Source organism: Telmatherina bonti, assembly GCF_933228915.1.
Source record: "Telmatherina bonti genome assembly, chromosome: 19".
In the NCBI taxonomy this organism is placed as follows: domain Eukaryota; kingdom Metazoa; phylum Chordata; class Actinopteri; order Atheriniformes; family Telmatherinidae; genus Telmatherina; species Telmatherina bonti.
This window is the reverse complement of record NC_136617.1, coordinates 16,756,559-16,776,614: the sequence shown is the minus strand read 5'-3', so window position 1 is coordinate 16,776,614 and position 20,056 is coordinate 16,756,559. Positions and strand designations below refer to the sequence as shown.

The 20,056-nt window shown below is 38.8% G+C and overlaps 1 protein-coding gene across 1 annotated transcript; it reads right to left on the bottom strand.

Moving 5' to 3' along the window:
- Positions 1 to 340: 340 nt before the first annotated feature.
- cgnb (cingulin b) lies at positions 341 to 19,116 on the bottom strand (the record flags this gene model as incomplete). The annotated part of the gene is made up of 19 exons (XM_079258696.1): positions 341 to 473; positions 640 to 803; positions 1,317 to 1,425; positions 3,346 to 3,464; positions 3,552 to 3,635; positions 3,736 to 3,825; positions 4,057 to 4,218; positions 5,634 to 5,804; positions 5,911 to 6,168; positions 6,759 to 6,857; positions 7,063 to 7,275; positions 7,542 to 7,662; positions 9,494 to 9,642; positions 11,422 to 11,634; positions 11,722 to 11,854; positions 12,916 to 13,013; positions 17,647 to 17,716; positions 17,799 to 17,887; positions 17,980 to 19,116. 19 exons carry the CDS (start codon positions 19,114 to 19,116, stop codon positions 341 to 343), a joined length of 3,612 nt encoding a protein of 1,203 aa, XP_079114822.1.
- Between the last annotated feature and the right edge of the window lie 940 nt (positions 19,117 to 20,056).

Genomic DNA, 20,056 nt, shown 5'->3' with positions numbered 1-20,056 from the left:
TTTGATCAAACAGACACACAAAGCAGTGAGTCTTTTTAAAAGCATGATGCAAGTTTAAGCCTGTCGAGCGTCATCTTGTTGCTGCTGTAATAAATCTTTTAACAAGAATTTACAAAGATCACATGAAAGGAAAAAGTTAACAGCTGTGAGGAGATTTTATTTGCGATAAAAAGGGTAAAAAAACCCAAAAAACCCCAAAACAAAACGTAACTCTTTTCTCCTGAAACGTGTCTCTTTTGGTCTGCTGTGCTAAAAATAAAACCCAGGGCACAGAAACCGGCACCTTCACTTTTTTGGGGGGAGGTTCAAAAAGAGGCTTCTTTGTTGTTGCCATCTTCCTCTAGCAATTGTTGGTCTGTAGGTGACTCTCATTCAGGATGGAGTTGACGTTGCTGTCACAGAAACCATCCTCTTCCTCAGAGCTTAAAGTGGAGGAGCCCAGAGCTGTGCGATGTGCCTGCTGTGACCTCCGCCTGACATGATGCAAGCAACACAAAACCCATTAACACCCTTTCAGATTTCCAGATAGTCAAACATTGCAGCTCAGTGTGGAAAGTAACTATATAGTGCCACCTAGTGTAAACACACACACACACACATGCTACATATCAGTCGTTTTGCTTGGAACTGATATCCTACTTTAGTTCGCCCTCCAGTGCTGTGACTTTTGCCCTCAGTGATTCTTGGAGCTCCTGCTGCTCTTCCAAGTCCCTGAAGATCTTGCGGCGGACTCCCTCCAAGCGTTCCACCTCCCCCTCGCTCTCGTCCACCTGCCGCTTCAGGGCTTTAACACGCAGGGACAGCTGGGGAGGGACAGGAAGAGGAAGGGGGTTAGAGGGGAACAGAGGGAGGTCACAGGTGAAGGTTTTGGCTACTATGGAGCACAGGAAGGGGTTAAAGACGTTGGTTTGGTGGGGTTTCTAAGGAATTAGATAAGGCTGTAAATGATGCAACAACAGAAAGAGGAAAGGAGATGAGAGATCAGGGAGCTTTCTAGTGACCGAGTGAGGTTGGGTTTGGGTCAAAAGAAGAGTGGTTAAGATTAGTATCATGTAAAGATGTAAATAACACTACGTTAACGATTAAACAGCAGGCGTAGCCCAAATGTTACCCATAGATAACTCATTACTAAAAACAAAGGTTGCACAAGTCTGGTGCCAAGTCAGAGCCAAGGAACATCCTTTTACTTGACAAAACTATTTAAAAATTCAGTCTAAAAAAGTCATTGGCCTCTAACATTATATCTACTACTAAAACATGAGTATTTGCATCCATCAAACATTAACAGTAGCATGCATGCAAATCTTTCCATTCACCTGATCCCTCTGCTCAGCATGTTGGCTTCTCTCCTGGTCCAATGTTGCGTTAAGCTCCTTCAGTTTTCTCTCCATCCGTCGCTGAGATGCCTGAACGCTGGCTTTCTCTCTGCAATGTAAAAGAATTGCTGTAATTTAAGGCAGTTATTATATATCTAATAACTATTGCACGTGAAACATGCTCCCCTACATGCATAATGCAAGTTTGTTGTAATGTGCCAGCTTGTGTTTGAGAGTTTATGAGTTGATTTTGAATTTAGAGCAGCTGAATTATCATCCTTAATATCGAGACACCGATTTGGACAATTGAATAGGATTTTAAACCACTTATAATTGTTTTAAAATATCATATTCTATTGAGCATTTTCACTTACAGTTGATCAAATAAACTATTTTATTCAATTCAATTTATTTTTTGATTTGATTTGATAATTGTTTTCGCTAAACAGGAAGTTTAAGTTCTTTGTTATTTAACTAGATCGAATTTTTATTATGGGTTATTTAATCCATGACTATATTTGCTATTTATTCATGCCTTTGTAATTAGGTACGGAAAAGGGGAGTTGCCCAAGTTAAACACTATAAAATTAGTTTTTTAAAATGTAATGTCTTTGTTAATTTAATTAGCTTAATTAAGTTACAGATACAGGTCTGTTGACGGGTATTTGTGCCTTGTTGTTTAGTGGTGATTCAATTTAAATGAACTCTTGTATGACCAATGGGCATTCTTATAGCTTCTTTAATACCGCTGAAAATGTTTCAACAACATAGTTCATAAGGTCAAACCTGAGGAAAGTGTACAGTTACCAGGAGTACCTCTCTGAGTGGGACTGCACAGCATTTCTATTCCTTGTGCATCATTGCACATTCTTATTTTCTATTGTTTGCTAAAAGGTTTGCGTTGCAAACCAGTTTTTTTTTTTTTTTTTTTTAACTTTTTGCCTCAGTGGTATCAGGGTTTTACACTGTGAGAAGGATATAGCATTAAGTGACATGATATAAGATGTACTGGTCCCTTGATGCGTCAAAGGTACCAGTACATACCAGTACAAAGGAGCCAAATGAGGTAACAGGTCAAATAACCAACAAAATAACTTCACTGTTTATACATGTCATTAGACTGGTACTAAGCTTTTATCAAGCCACTTTTCCAGACTCAAAGGGAAAAAGTACACAAAATAGTTTAGAAAGATATGCTCATGTAGTATAATTTACATATTCATTATATTAAAGGTCTTGTCTGAATTGTAAAGTCTCTTGAATGAGTTTTAATATTTGAAGTTGGAAATTATTTTAGCATTTTTAACTACCTCTCAGCCCTGTTCCTCAGTGTCCCACACAAACACTATGTGTCCCATGTTTGGTTAGCTGGGTCCTGTTTACCAAAAGTTAGTGTTCCATGTAGCTTAGTATTTAGCTGTAACATGTACATGTTTCATCCTCATTCACAGCTAAATCTATGACAGTTTCAGATTGTATTAAAACTCTGTATTAATCCCACATGTGGTTTATATTGTTTGGCTTAAACCTGTGATAGACTGGTGTCCTGTCTAGGCTGTACCCTGCCTCTCGCCCAATGATTGCTGGGATAGGCTCCAGCTTCCCGCAACTCTGAATTGGACTAAGTGGTTAAGAAATGGATGGATGGATGGATGGATGGATGGATGGATGGATGGATGGATGGATGGATGGATGAATGGATGGATGGATGGATGGATGGATGGATGGAAGGTTTAAACTTGAGCAACTTGGTCTTTTCATTTTTAATTATTAGTTCAAAACATTTGCAGGAAAAGTAATGAATCCAAAAAGAAATTAAATTAATTAATTAACCCAATGGAGGCATCATTAAAACATTTACCTTTTGCAATACATTCAAAGAAGGTACTTAGAAACACACGGGAGAGTTTAAGTGATACATTTCCAACACTGCTGACAGGTTTTGCTTTACAAAAACAAAAAAAAAAAAAAGGTAAATTTACTGTGAAGCGACACCTGCAAGATCGAGGACCAGTTTTGATTCATCTACCTTTCTTCACTGCGAAGTCTTTCCTCCAACTCCTGAATCTTGTTTTCCAGCAGGGTGACACCAGCTGAGGGTCGAGTCTGTCCCTCCAGGTCTGCCACACGAGACTTCCACTCCTTTATCTATGAAGGGAGTGACATCATAACACTGTCGAACCACAGCCTATTCAGAAAGCTGCTTGTTGTGCCTCTGTGGGAATCGGCGAGTACCTGTCGCTCAAGTGCGCTCTTGTCCATCTCCAGGTCGTGTCTCGCTGAGCGCTCCTGCATCAGTTCTGAACGAAGTTGGTCCACCTGTGAGGAGAGAATGAGTTGGAAGAAAAGAAGCAGTCAGTAAACTGTTCAGACCTTCATCTCTGCTTGTTTGCATGTGTATCCAAATGATGCTTTGCACCTGATCTCGGGTTCTGGTTACCCGATCGTTCAAAAGCTCCACACTACTCTTCTCCTCATCCAGCTCGATCTCCAGTGTTTTAATTTTATCCTGTGAATACATACAGACTTATCACAAAATGTAGCATATTTACATTTTGGGACTCATCTAATCAAACAACCTCTTGCTGAAGCCATCTTTTTACATCAGCCTCACTCACATGGCCCTTTAACCCCTTTGGCGTGTGTTAACACCATTTGCTGACCTGTTACGGCCCGCCTGATTTAGAACCGACTATCTTTACATTCCCGTGGTCATGAACTTTGACCACAGAAACCTCACCTCCAGACTTCTGATCTCTCGGGTGCGATCAGTGTGTGTGCTCCTCTCTGATTCTAGTTCGCTCTCCAAGTGCCTGAGGCGGTTGTTGACAAGGTCTCTCTCCAGCTGAGCACTTTCACGCTCTTCATTGCACAAAAGCAGCTCCTTTCTCAGTCGGGACACCTAGAAGTCAGGTAACAGGTGACATATGGAAGCTTTTACAAGAATTCCATCCATTTTTAGTTTTTCTGCCCTCTAATTTCCCCCAAAGTTAAATTCAGAGCTCGAGGCTGCGTTATGAGAAACTTCCACACTTTCAGAGATTGTTTTTTTCCACACTTCATCTTGAATTTTTAGAAATTCTCATTTAAACTATGTTAGGTAAAAATGGTTATGATCGTAAACTGTATATCAGACATGTGAAAGTCATCATTTCCAGACTGAAGAGTTACAAATTAATTACAAATTAAGGTTTATTGTCAATAAGTTCTGAATTTCTGTGCAACATTTGACAGTAGTTCCATCTAATGTTTGCTCACACCACCAGTCAAATGTCTGGACACACATTCCCAATATATTTCATGGGAAATTGTGTCAAAAGCATTTATTAGTTCTTTATTTAAGTCTTGATTAAATGCTTTTGATCCACAGAAAGACAGACATGATTTTTTTGATGGAAATCACTGAGTGTCCTCTGACTCTCCAGTGAAAAGATGAACGCTACAATGGAAAGAAAAACTCAACTTTATCCAGAAATGCTGCTTGACAGAAGCTGAAGTTGAAAAAAATAGCCTTGTATTCTGCCAAATACAATTTTAGATCTGTTTTTGGAAATCATGAATGGCAAAAACCTTTTGACAACAGGGCAGATTGACCTACTGTAATTTCCGGACTACAGAGCGCATTTGGATATAAGCCGGATCTGAATATAAGCCGCACCTTCACCCAGCGCGTAGTAGCGCTACTTCCTTCTTCAACAGCCACATTGATCACCTTTTACTAGAAGGCTGTATCATATACATTCCTTTGTGTGTTTTGCATGATGAGTATGTGTGCATGAAGCACAAAATTGCTCATTAGCCAGTAAAATCCATAAACTAGTCACATCATAATTTAAGCCGCAGGACTCAAATCATGTGAAAAAAGTAGTTTATCGCTTGGAAATGACGGTATCTGACTTGTTCCAGTGAACAGTTCAAAAACCAGCATCCATCTTTGTCTCCTAAGGTTTTTTGATAAGGACTAACTAGAAAAGGCCTGAAAATAATTATTATATATATTTGATATAAGTTAAATATTGTGTTTACTCTGGTTATTCAAGTTTCAAGATACCAAGGATCCATCTTCACCTGTTGTGTCTTTGAAGCCGGAAACTCAGTTTACAGCAAATCTTGTTCTGTTCACAGATATCCTTGCATTTTTATCATTTTATTTAGTTTTTAACTTTGCGTCTTATTCAGCATTAAAGAAATTTTAAAAATGAACAAACAGCAATAAAAATCTAGTGTTTTTTTTTTTTTTTTTTTTTAACAATAAACATTAAAGTGGCTCTGAATTTTGTCTTACATGTAGCTTTTCATCCTTTCCATGCAGCTCACCTCTTCCTGCTGAGTCTTCAGGCTGCTCTGAGCCCTCTGCAGCTCAGCCAGCCTGTCCTTGCTGTTACGCTGCGCCTCCTGCAAGTCCTTCCTCGAGCGCTCCCTGAAGTCATCAAGTTGTGTTTGCAGGGCAGCCACCGACTGACGAGAATCTCCCATCAACACCTCCATCTGAGACCACAGCAGTAAAAAAAAAAAAAAAGAGAAGTGGAGGTGATGACAGCATCTGCATGTATCAACAAACTGGGACCTTTATGTAACCCTCACACTCTCACACCTCCTTGTTAATCTTCTCAAGAGCTCGGTCCAGCAGCCTCTTCTGCTCCTCCAGGTCACTTTTGCCCCTTTTCAACGCCTCCCGCTCCAGATCCCTCTCCTCAAGCCTCAGGATCAGCTCATCCCTCTCTTTGCTCAGGCGGCTGCTGCCTCTTTTGGCCTCCTCTAGCTGAGTCTTCAGGGAACGGTTTTCCTCCTCCAGGACCTCCAGCTCCTCTTCAGCCTCTGAGCTGCGTGGGATACTGGAGTGGAGCCTTGTCTGGAAATGACAAAATATGATCATGAACATGAGCTTATAGCAAACTGACTTATTTAGTTATTTACAAACAAACAAAGGAAAAGAAAAAAAATATATCTGTAACTATTTAAGTCAAAACAAATATACAAAGTAAAGCAGGTCCAACTGTTGTTTGGTTAGCTCTGCTTGGCATGTAAATTTGGAGGAATGGGAATAATACGGGCCTTTGAGGTCCAGTTTTAAGTTGACACACTGACTACACTGCCATGGACTACTGCAGAGCAGGTCAGATCCATTTGCATCCTCTTTATCTGCAGTCTTTACATGACCCTTGCTCAATAAAAGTATATAGCACTTTGCAACATCTGTAATACACTGCTGCGCCAGCACACACAAAAAACTATGTATATTTTGTGTAAATTCATCTCGTAGGGATTATTCTATGAGCTTACATGAGATTTCCTGGGATTTACTTCACATTTCTTGGCTTAAAATAGGGTTTGTGTGGGTGGACAGCCCTTTTGTTTTTGTACAGTGTTTGTGTTTACATAATTTTGCATGCATGCCTAAGTGTGTGCATGTGCACTATATATTTATTATTGGTCTAGTACCATGCGGGCCAGCTTCTCTCTGAGGCGAGCATTTGCTTCCTGCAACTCCTGGTTGGTGCCATGGTCCACCACTGTCTTTCCAGCAGTCCCTGATGATGCCTGTGGAGAAAAGATAAGGAAACAATACCGCTCAATGTTTTACTAGTGATTAATGTACGATTTCTGTCATTTTTGGAATATGGACACATTTATTTCTTCTTTGCTTTTTGCACATCGAATGATGCTAGTGTTGTTCTTTTATCTTTTAAAATTTCTCATATTTTTAGAGTTGTTTCTTTGCTACAGAGCCTAGAAAATGCTTCACCTCCTTTGCTCTCTCGAGTGCCTTTTCCAGCTCAGCCTTGCCTTTCTGCATTTGCTCCTTCAGCTTGGTGATCTCAGACCGAAGCGCGGCCTCTTTCTCCGCACTCGCCTTCTGAAGAGCTTCGAGAGCCTCATTTTTGTCGTCGAGCTCACCCTTTTGTTTGTCCAGATCAGCTCGAGTTCGCTTCAAATCGTCATGGCAACGCTGAAGCTCCTTGGGATAAGTAATCAGAGATGAATACTGTGTGTGAATAAGAGGAATGTGCCACGGTGCAAAACAATGTGATGATATGAGTCTTTTTTTCTGCAGAAAAACCAAATGGAGGGGGGATCAAGTAAAGAAAAACCTGTAATCACAGTCCTGTAAAGTGTGTTTTTTTCCATATAATAGCAAAAGCACCTTAAAACAACAGAATCCAACCCCTGCTTTTCACCCACATGGTAAGAATAATCGCCCAGCTTCATGACTATGGGAACTACCTCAGTTAAAGAACGGTTATCATCAGATGCTGGAGTTCCTTTCTTTAAAGAAAGCCGTGAATCCTGAAGATCCTTTAGGGCTGCCTCTGCATTTTCTTTCTCGAAACGAGACATTTTCAACCTGTGGAGATAGAGCAGATCTTCAGTAAGACATCTCTGACATGTGAACACACTGTGAGGCTTCAGGAAATACACCAACACAAGCGTAAAGAATGTAAAACACTGTTCAGCCACAGCATCAAAACCACTGATACACAAAACAAATATTGTCATATTAACATATGGATATGTTTGGCTTCTTTGCTTCTTTAAAAGCTCTATTGGTTCTGTTGTGATGGTAAAAAGGCCTGCGCTGTGTGTTCACAATGAAGTCCTGATGACTGGATGCCAAAGTTTATTGATGCACATGAGGAATGAAGGCTGTACCAATTCCCTCAGCGGTGCTTCTGCAGCAGAGGCTGCTGAAAGCCTTCATGCTGGCTATAATCAGTTGTCTGAATACACACTGATTTAAATGGCGATGAGAAGCAGACACACACACACAGATCAGAACTCACGCTTGCATCTATCCATAACCATATATCCTGGCAATGGACATGCAAGTGTTAAATATGAGCCATGGAGCAATGGAAGGAGGCATCCTGTTGTGCACAAAAAGAGTTAAAGATGCTCCCTAGAGCTTATTCCAGTAAAGGTTGGTTTGCATTAACTTCATACAGGACTTAAAGAATCTGCTGGTAAACTCTCAGTTTACCACGTTTTGATAGATTAATCTGCAACATGTCCAGGATGGGATTGGCAACAAACTCAAAGGACTCTCTTAAAATTGATACCCAAGTAAATTGGGTATCAATTTAAACAAATTATAATAAAAATTGACATTAAAGGGATGGTTTTAATCTTGTGGCTGCTTGGTGTCAACACAGCATATGCTATGTCAAACAGAAACACAAGAAAGTAAAACTAAAGCTCTAAATCAAGTCACCAACACAACATTTAATGCTTGCTTTGGAATTAAGCAAAAAAACAAAACAAAACTCTAATAGTTCATCAGTATCTCAAACCGAGATGTACAATAAAACTAAGGGAATAAAATCAGTGCAGAGAACTGCACTTGAATGATTTCTTGATCAACATTGACACAGTTGAGTTTTATAATCAGGAGACTACTGTTAGTAAAAGATTGACTGATCTAATGATCAAAAAAAGACATCATCAGATACAAAATCCACTCTGACAGGAGCCTATCAGGTGAATTTCAGGGAATGAATTTTGGGTTCTGATCAAAACCACGCTAAATCTACTTAAAGCAAACAGAGCGAGACTGAGTCGTCTCTCTCACGCTGGGCTGCTGGAGCGATTCCCGTTCCTGCCAAAGGAGAGTCAAGTGAGAGGGTGCATGCATTAAAAAGAACTTCTGAGAAGTATAACAGACCCAAGTCAGATTTACTAAAGGGTAATTAAGGCATAGTTTAATGCATGATGAAGATTAAAAGATGATACTGAAGAATGGCTGTGAGCTAAAGCTGCTAACATTCATATATTCTGCTTGTTGTGGAGGAATAGCTTGTAATGTTGTAATGAAATAAGCTTCTAAAAGATGTCTGTCTTGAGAGCAATTTAATTTAGTCTTTGAACTCTTTTCTAGAAAAACATCTTTAAAGATGGTGCACACTAGCCCAAGCTCACCACTGATCAGTGTAACCTTATTTCTGGCAAAACATCCATTTAAAAAGTCACAATGTGACTGTTTTGGTTTTAAAAAGCAAAATGATTAAATATTAAATATGTTTTTTTTATTTTTTTTTATTTTTAGTGACTGGCTAATGAGGTATTGTACCACTTATGCAGACTGAATAGCCTCTTAATTGTGTCATTGCTGATTTTTTTTTTTTTTTTTTTTTTAAGCATTAATGCTTTTAATTATGGCAGTAAAATTTATAGATACTAACTCCTCTCTGGTGCTGTGCAGCTCCTGGGTGGTGGTCTCCAGTTCTATCCTCCACTGCTCTCCCTGATGTCTGGAACCCTCCAGCTCTTCCTCCATCATCAACATTGAAGCGTTCACTTTCTCCCGCTCCTCCTCGATCTCCTCCTGGGACTGATCCCACACGCAAACATACAATTCATTTCAGGTTTAATGGAGACTGTTTGAAATATTTGACCCCTCTTATCAAATGATCTCTCTCTCATGATTTGTAAAACAATTGTTAAGACTTTAAGATCAATCACATTTTCACTCAAAAGGCTGTTTCTTTCTGATTTCTGAGTGAGTAGAAGGCCACATCTTTCAGTTCATACCTCCATCAACCTCAAGGAAATTCTTCAACATGAAAACTAACACCATCAAGTGTGCAAGATTAATCATGTTGCTGTCATTACGTGCAGCAATTCAGCTACTTTACGCTTCCCAGTGCCATATAAATCACTTCATCAAAAGCTACTGTGAGTGTGTCTGCTTGCTTCCTGCTCTCAGGATGCAAGTTGCTTTTTCTCTGACACAGCTGTTACCATTTCTGCAGTCTGTATAATGATGTATATCTCTATATTCCTCTAAATTTCCTCCACGTCGGATCCTGCAGTACTCCAAAAATATCTACCCAGTAGAAACCGTACAACAGAAATTTATATTTTTCAAGTTTTCCATTGAGTCAGAAGTAGCAAGGTGTTTCTTTTTGCGTCCCTATAGGCTCTGCACACTGGGTGCTACCTGACCTTTTTATACCCCGACTCATTGTTAGCATGCTGACTGCATACTATATAGTACATAATGGCAAGACAAAGCATGCGGGCGTGATAGGCAGATACAACATCAAAGCCTGAGTAACTATAACCCAAATAAGTCATGCAGGACACAAACTGCATGGCAAATGAAATTTAACTGTTCTCCTCCTGAACCTACATTAAACACACTTTTTAAAACTGTGTTTATCTCAAGTTGTCATCAGCAGACTACAATATAACAACCATAACAAAATCAATCCAAAATGTAAGAAATATGTTTTATAATTACTGTGCAAGAGCTTTTTCAGGTAAGATTTTCATTTTTTAATAACAACTAATACCGGTATTATGGCTACCTGTGTTATTTATAATACAAGTGAAGGATGATATTTATCAATCTATGGCTTCTTTTTAGTTCATGGTCATCAAATCTGATTACTGATGCATAAAGATGTAGCATTAAAGCAAAGAAATGTTAAAACCGACTTTGGGAAAACATTGTTTTAATTAACTCATTCTTTTATTACTAGATTTACTTGTGTCTGGTTTGCTCTTAATTTTCAACTGTCTAATTTTGGTTAAGTAACATAAAACTGTTTTGTCAATATTTCCATGTTACCTAAACAAGATGAAAAGAACAATATCCTGCTTCAGAAATAAGCACAAACATGCAACAGAAGACATCTACTTAGTAGCAAAAGAGTCAGAATTATTTATAACTTAAAAATAATCATCTAAAGATCACAGAGCTCACATCAAACAGCAAAATTTTTTTTATCTTTTCCCTAATCAGTAGTCTTGTTGTGCATCACTATTCTTCTACTTAATGGATTAGTAGGAAAAAATCCCTCATGATTTTTCCGGCTGCTCTGTAGGAAGTCATTATTTTTGGTGAATATCTGAATAACTTTTTTTTTTTAATGCTGCAGAACAGAAGCCTGGAATTAGCAGAGGATGAGCTCTCAGTCCCACTCTTGATTTTGTTAAACCTTTTACATGATGAATAATTGCTGCTTTACACTGTAAAATATCTACTGAAAATACAAAAAAGTAACAATAAAAAAAAAAAATAGAAAAAATAAAGTTGTGTCCTGACCTACATGGTTTAACAACATAATGACTCTGACTGATTCTTAGTAAGGTGTTGGAAATGCACCTGAGTGAACTGCTCCATGGTTTTCTTCAGGTTCTCCATGTCTTGGCTGTACTGCTCCCTCAGAGCCTCCATCTCTCTGTCATGGCACTCCACCTCCTCTTTCAGTGCCCCTTTCAGGGCGGTCAGCTCCCGCTCTCGCTGGTGCAGCACTTCCTCTTGGTGGTGTCGTAACAGCGTTGCTTCGGCTAGCTGGGCCTGTAAGGTCATCACATCCTACAGAGAAGAAGGCTACAGATTGAAAAAAAAAGGTCTGGACAGAAGTCTGATGGTATATTTTTCGCTTTCATTCAATTTGCAGACCGTCTGAAGGGAATCCGTTTGGGGTGAGTTTTCTGAAACCCTCCTCAACTCCTCTTGAAGTTGAGCGAGCTGATCTTCCAAAAGGTGCAGACGGGACTCAGCCAATTCTCTGGCCATACGCTCGGCAGCAAGTCTGCACACACAGTTGTTATTAAGATTGTAATATTGCTGCCAGTCGCAATAACTAGATAATTACTATAAACTCCAGACCATGCTGGGCAGTTCTAGTATATACTAAATAAACATGTAAAAATCTAGAGGTTTTACGGACTTTCTTGTGTAAACTATTCATAAGTAAATAAAAAGAAAAAGATGAATGTCCTTTAGCTCAATCCATTACACTTTCTTTAATGCCAAAATCAAACTACTCTTAAAGCTTAAGGTTAGATTTTATTAAACCAACAGTTTTAGGTACAGTTAGGGCCTGTGCAGAAATATCCTGCTGATTATAGTCAAACGTTGTTTTCTTCATTGCACTGTCTACTTGTGCAGTCTAGCAGTTCCACTTGCAACAAAACACACCCAGAGCATGACGCAACCACCACCATGCTTGTCATTAGGTGTAATGTGAGCAGATATAATCTACTTTAGCAATCAAATTCTTAGTCACTGTGGCCAGACAGTACAACTTTTGTCTCATTTGAAAGTTTACAGCTGAAGCGTTGTCCATGTGTATGGTTGCCAACTAGAATCAAACTTGAGGGTGTAATTTTGGAGCTGACATGGACAGACAGATAGATAGGTAATACTGTAACTGTAGAAAGTGATATTGGGATTTAAACAGCTTGCTGTTTATGGTAAACTTCTGCCTTCTGCTTCTTGACCAGCAGGTTTTCAGTGTATCCCTGATCCAACACACCTGACTTTCATTGAATGGATCCAACGGCCTGTGAAGTTCTGCACAAAGTCTAATTAATTAGAGTCAAGTGTGTTTAAGCAGGGATACATGAAAAACCTGCAGGATTGTGGCCCTTAAGGACCAGAAATGGACACCCCTGTTCTTGACTATCCAAAGCAATTCACTCCCTAACATGTCAAGTTTGGATCTTTGTTCAAACTGCAGTAGCTTCTTCCTAAAAAGTGTGTAAACTTGCAATGCATGAAACTTTTGCACTATGTCCATAATTGTGTATAAATCTATACACAATGACAAAGATCTGAGGATGCAAAAACATAAAAAAAACACATCCTTACTCATCCTGCGCCTGCTGCAGTTCTCTCTGACAGCGTTTGAGTTTGTCCTGAAGTTCTTCAAAATTCCCCTTTTTGACATCTCCATCAGAACCTTCCTTCTGTACAAAACACACACACATAGTATGGAGGAGCCTAAAAAATGGGATAAAAGTAAAGGAGCACAAGGACAGAGAGGAGGGCTGGAAATATGGCAACAGAGTGCCACCTTAAACATGTATAATGCTCTATGTGTTTCTAAAAAAAATCTTAAACCCAGCTAAGATTCTTTGCCCTAGTTTCTGACAGTCAAAATCTTTGAGAGAACAAGCCCTGCCAGTGTGCTCAGATATCGTTGAAAAAATTGTGATTTTCCCCACATGTGCAACTCTTCTCACAAGCTTCAGGGGAGCAGAGCCGGAGAAACAGCTCCTTCCTCGCCCACACCACTCCGCTGTTTGGAAAAGGCTCCCTCTCTCTCAAAAACAGGCACTAATGTGGCCTGCCCCTGAAACATCTCTTATCCTCCTACACACTCATTACAGGCACGCAGACACTCAGACAGAAAAGGGAGACAAAGCTACGCTCACAGATGTTTCAGCTCCTCAGAGGACCTTAGCTTTTTTTTTTACACATCAGTGATAGATTACAAAGATATATTTTGTACAAATTTGTTTCACTTTTTTCTCATTCCCTCAAGGCTGGTTTGTAGATAATCTTGTTCAGTTTCTCTCTGGAGAGGGATAATTAACCAAAGATAAGACAGAAGGGAATAAGTATGCTATTGGCTTATTTAAGCACTTTGTGTAGATTGCATCAGTTTAGTCCTCCTTTTTATGAACAATATTATTAAAGAATACTGCAATGTTTAACACATCAGCAGTCAAATAAGAATTGAAAGTCAGAGCGGCACATCAGTTCATTTGCAGTGATTAAGATACAGCAATAAAAATAATTAGTTTTGGTTTTTAATGACAATGCAATTACCAAACTCATGGTAGGACGATTATATTAGTTATTTTGTAATTTCTTAAGACCAATAATTGTACATTCCTTTGCAAAATGCATCTTGGATATCTCAGTTGCTGTAGTGTTGAAACACAAACTCCAGTACAGTACTCGGTTTCCCTCAAAGCAGTTCTTTAACTTTAGTATTGATACCTGTGAAGGATCCACTTAACTGAATTGTTGCTAAGCCTGGCTATTTTTCAAATTGGATAAAGTAAAATTATTAGTCTTTGTTGAGCAGTTTGTTCCTTTGTGCAGTTCCCATACAAACAAGCATTGATCGGCAGACTCAGAGCACACAGCTAACTGATTCTCTGGGAAGCTGGGGCACAAACAGGCAGACAGTGCATTAACTCTCCCTTTGACAGAAATGAGCTTGTAACACTGAAGTGAATCAGTCAATAACATACCATGAGGATTCAGGGTGAGTCACAAACATCAGTAGTGATCAAGGAGTGTGCACCCTGCTTCACAATTCACTTGCAAGATAGGGGCTTCAAATAAAATATTAAATCAATTTCAAGCAAAATGACTGTTTTCCCTTTACTTACGTCAATGAATCAAATAATCAATCAAATTTTATTTATAAAGGACTTTTCATGTAGAAGAAAGACAACGTTTTACTGCAAATAGACAGTCTGGGAATCTTTTATATTTCATGCAAGAATTCCTCAAAAGTCTTGATCAAACTCTTATTTCTTTGTATTTTCAAGAGCTGGACAAGAAAAACTGCCCAGGATTAGTTTAGTGATAATGTTTGCTCAAGCCTATGAATGTCCAAGAATGTCTTTGATAAAGGAGAGAAAGCTAAAACACAGACAGAAGATGAGTTTATTTAACTATACTATTTTTGCACCTTACATCACTTATTTCATATGCCCCATTTCATATTTTTGTATTTGTATATCTTTTTATCAGTGCCATCCTATGCTGGATCAGACAAATACTAGAGTATAGAAATGATCTTAAATTAAATACAAAGTAAATAAAGAAATTTTAATGGTATTCAAATTAATTTATTTTTTGCTACATTATTTTCTTTATTCTAAATTAAATTTTAAGGAAATGTAATTCATCATAAATCTACTTTACCTTTGGATTTTATTGAATTTAAATTGAATGGCCTTGAAACCTTGAATTGTGTCACTATGATCTTTTCTACATTTAACAACAAACACAAACACATTTTCACTCAATAAGCCATAGATCATTTTCAGATTCATTCTCACCAACTCGTGCTCTGGATATTTTTCTTTTATCATCATCAAACCAATGTGCTGCTTACAATGAAATTTGGTGGCAGAGTGACAGAAAGTCAGGATTTATCTCAACCATGCAAAGACTGTTTTATGTTTTGTTTTAGAAGGCTTGTGGAACTGGACTCATCTGAACTGGCTGTCATGACAACCATCAGTGAAGCTATCAAACCTCAGTGAGTTTTTATCTCTGTCAGAAAACTGCAGAGCATTTTCAACATTTTGTGTTAAACTGGAGGAAAAACAACTTTTTCACTGGTAATTGATATGAGTTCAAGTTTTTTTGTTATGTTTTATCATTCTTATCTTATAAATGCCCTTAGTAACGTTGGTTTCTGGTTATGATTTGATTTACTTAATTTATGGGTTTTCCTCTCTGACTTTGAATCCGTATCATTTTACAGCATGAGATGGCATTTTTTTTTTTTTTTTTTTTTTTACAGCTAACAGATAAAGAAAAAGACATAGTTATTGATGACAAAAACCACCAACAGACTTCACTTTCAGAAAAGTCAGCTGTATTTTTGTTGTCAGAGGCTGCATTTAAATATCCCACAAACATTTTATTCAGTCCAGCTAAAGTAATCTGAGTTTTTCTGAAGTTTGATACATTAAAAACAGAACTGCTGATAAATAATCTAATGATAAAATAAAAGTTCAACTGAAGTATAATATTTGAATTTACCAGATGTAATCTACTGTAAATTTTAAAACTAAATGTTTTTGTTTAGACAACTGTCACTATGGCAACAAAGAGGTCATCATCTAACAGTAAGCTAACATGCTAGCAGAAGGAGGTTGTTTCCAGCTTTATTTTAGATTAAATGATTCTTTATGAAAAGCCTGAAATTGTTGCCACTAAATTAAAGAGGACAGTGTTCATGTCATGACAAACTAGGGGGTTTTGTACAACAGTACCCCTCAGAAAAGGATCTAACCCATCCTGCATGACAACCTCCAGCTGGTGCATGGTTCCACTCCAACTCAATTATTGATGGCTCTCAATGACTGAGCTCTCATCACACTGAGCTTTCCCTTGCAGGTGCATCGTTGCCAAGAGACAGGCAGATAATTCACAAGCAGCTATGGCCCCAAACACAGCGACAACTACTTAACAAGGTATCATACATAATCAAGGCATGTAATATGAGAGGATAAGGGCACAAAGGAATAACTTTTATATGTAGATTTATGCAAAAGGATGCAAATTTAAAGGAAGACTTGCAGTGTTCTAATAAATTTGGAACAATCTGTTTCAAAGAGGTGCCACAGACCACAAAGGAGCAAAATATGGGACAAAAGCTGACAAAGGTGTAGTCAGCCTGCTCCTTAATTTTAACATTTTTTGGCCTGCCAAAAGAGGATCCTCGGAGACAAAGTGAATGAAAAAGAAACTTCATCTTCTCCGTAGAGAAGGTTGGCTGCCACCCATCTGTTAGCTTCACTGGAAGGTCTGCTTTAATGACAAAACAACTCCCATCCTGACCAGACCACCATTCAGCACAGACCATCATCATGCCAACTGGATTCAGCCCAGCAGCTAGTTGGATTGTCTGTAATGATAAATTTGAGTCTACTGACTACAGAGTTTTAGCTTTTTGAAATATGTCAAAATAAAAATATAAAAATACTAAGCAGGAAAGGAGTTTTTGTTTTATTTATTTATTTTTACTCTAGCAACAGCTAATAGCTAGTTCACCCTGTAGAAATGACTAAACAGAGAGCTAGGCTAACTAGTAGCCTAGGTCAAGGCTAGCTACTAGACTAGCTTTGTCCATAGTAACAAGCCAACTGTATCCTTGCAAAGCCAAGTTACAACACGAGATAAATAATATTATCTTTGGATAGAAGCTGCCAAGCCGTTGGAATCTATGGCTAAGAGAATTATGATATTATCAGTTCAATTTATACCTTCTGATCATTTACTTTTATGGTCTATTCAGAAAATAATTCTACAATAATTACATACTCGAGGGTGTGACTGACATGTCTAAAATTTGTGAACGTTAACTTGAGTCACATGTACTCTGTTTTGATATCTGTCTGCTTTGTAAACACATTTTCCATAATATTGCCAGGTTATTGCTTGTTTTTGGATAGTTGTTCTCAAAAGTAAATCATATTTATGACCAATTTACTGAAGTAACCAATCAAAGCCTGAGACATTTAAATATCTTGTTATTTAACTGTTTTAAGAAATGTTAAATTTCTTAACTTTTCCCAGTAGTTTTTTAAATTTTTCTTTTTAAATGGTTGTATGAAATGTACCCCAAAGTGACAGGGTTTTTGTGTGTGCAGGTGTTAAATACTGTACAAAGAGGGTGGAAATGAAGTGCCTGGATGTGTTTTACTAACTCAACAATGTGCCTCTTTCAGGCATTCAGACTAATATCAGTATTTTTTTTCCCAAGGCAACAAGGAATTATAAATTTGCTGATCAAACTGCAATAAAGATCAAATATACATTTATAAAATATCAGCTCGATGGTACCTTTATTCCGTCAATAGTCTGATGGATGAGGTTGACTTGTTTTTTGAGGAATCCTTCACTTTCACTGGGGCTGATGGGGAAACATTAGAAAAAGTATGAGAGATAAATGTGACTCACAGATAGTTTAAATATCATCTTACACTTCTACCAACCTGTCTTTGATGAATAAAGCCTTGTTGACTTGAACATCTTTCCTGTTGATGACTTCTGTGTTTGGACTCCGACTGGTTGGAAGTATTTCCTTCAAATGGAGAGTCAACAAAAGTATTAAACAGAATCAAAAACAATTCCCATCTATACAGTGCTCATTAGCTTCCCATCCCCGGTTCTTACAGGCTTTTTTGCAATAGCTGGAGGTGTGTCCTTGGCAACAAACTTCTCTGGTGACTTGAAGCTTGCCTTGGGGGCCTGAGGTGCTGTCACCTTGGCGAAAGATGTAAAACTCTTCCCTAGGCTACTTGCTGGAGCAGATGACATGAGTAAATTGGAAGATGTAGCGAGAGGAACAGTGTAAGGATTCAGGGTGGGAGATGTGGGAGAAGGAAGTAAAGTTTCTGGCTGTTCATCTTTTCTGGCATCAAGACTTCTAGACCTTCTGCGCTCATCGAATTGGAGCCGCTGTCTTGCTCCAGAGCGGCCTCTGGTCTGCGGGGCGCTCGCTGGTGCTCCACTGTTAAACTTACTGATGAGCTTATTGATAGGAGCCAGGGACTTGGTGTCAATTGCTGGAGTAGGTTCACTGTCAGTTGATGCTGGAGGTTGTGGGAAAGACTGTGAAGAGGAATGTGTAGCTTGTTTCTTTCCACTGTATCGACCCAAGGAGCTTGTGAGGCCAGAGCCAGTTGGATTAACCCCTCTGGGTCCTGGAGCATTAAACTTAACAGGTTTCAGTCCTGCTTCATTATACTCTTCCGCACCAGTCGGATGTTTTTTTTTCTCCGTTTCATTGACTGTTGCTTTGAGTTGGGTTTCAGCTTTTTGTATTTCCACCTCTCTTTCCCTTCCAGTTTTACTTTCCTCCTCCCCTTGTGTTCCAGCTTGACCATCCCCTGGAGGTCTTCTAAGAGGGCTCCCAAAAACCTCCCCATCCGCATCCTCATCCTCTGCTGTAGAAACAGGCGAGCGTGGTGGATTTACAACAGTGCTGTAGGGGGTAGGAAGTTCTGCTGGTTCTTTATTAAGTCTGGGAGCACTGCTGTATGGTGAAGGAGGCCCTGAAGTGGGGGTGGGAGTATTTAGCTGGACTCCATATGAGTCACCTTTCTCTCCATCTTTCAGGACTACGTAGGGCTGTCCAGAGATGCCCTGAACGCGCACAGCGACACCATATTTATTGGGAGAAGGTGCTGCACTGTTGCTTCCTTTGGATTTATCTGGGTATCCTCCTCCTGTGTCATGGAGGTCTTTTATGAAGCGGATCTGAACACCATAATCCACATGTGGCTTCCTGTCAGTGGAGAGGGCGCTCATGTTCACTTCCCGTTTCTGTGCAAGCAAAGAAGGAAAATATTAGTAATGCAAATCAGGTGATGCAGTGCAACAAAGAGCACTTGGTATTTGGAAGCCAAAGCTACACATAACCATTTCTTTTATTTGTTTCACAAGCTTGACATACTGGTCATTAAACTCTTGTGGCTTTTATTTCCCTGCCTGCTGTGTAAACGGCCTTCTTCTTCCCAGGCGGGATCTGCTAGAATATCAGATAGTGGGATATCATGATGGAGCTGTCATCTTTTCTTGTAGCTCCACGGGTTAAATTCCATTTTGGCCAGAATGTTTTGTATTCATGTCATGCCAAATATGCTACTGGGACACTTAGAAATCTCTTTGTACATGTTGGGGCCTACTTTTGTGAAAGGGTGTGGACCGGAACAAGGAAAAAACAGCAGGAATGGTTATGTATGAGGTAAATTGCACCAAAAAAGAAAAAAATGGATGGGTTTGCACAGCAAGTGGCAACAGTAAATGATAAACACTAATATTCACTATCTGTGTGGAAATTTACTGAAAAATTTACTTTTGATGTGGAGAAAAAAAAGGTTCTGCTTCCAAGGTCTAACTACAAGGTCTAACTACAAGGTCATGAGGAGAATAAGTGTGATGTCTCTGGAGAGACTTTCTAAATCTGAGAAAATAGCCACCAGTGTTACTTCAGCTTCAGCCGGAAGATTAAACATTTATAAGACACTCAGTTTCACAAAATGGGGGCATTTCAATTTGATGGGCTACCACCAGCCAAGAAAAAACTGATCATTAGCTCATCATTTATTATATCATGGGAAATTATATATCAATGAAACATCAAATATAGGATGGGATATATGGTTAAGACCACTCTCATTCTGGTGTGTCCTTGATGTTCAAAGATGACACATGACGGGGAAAATAATTTTTTAATTGAATGAAGGAA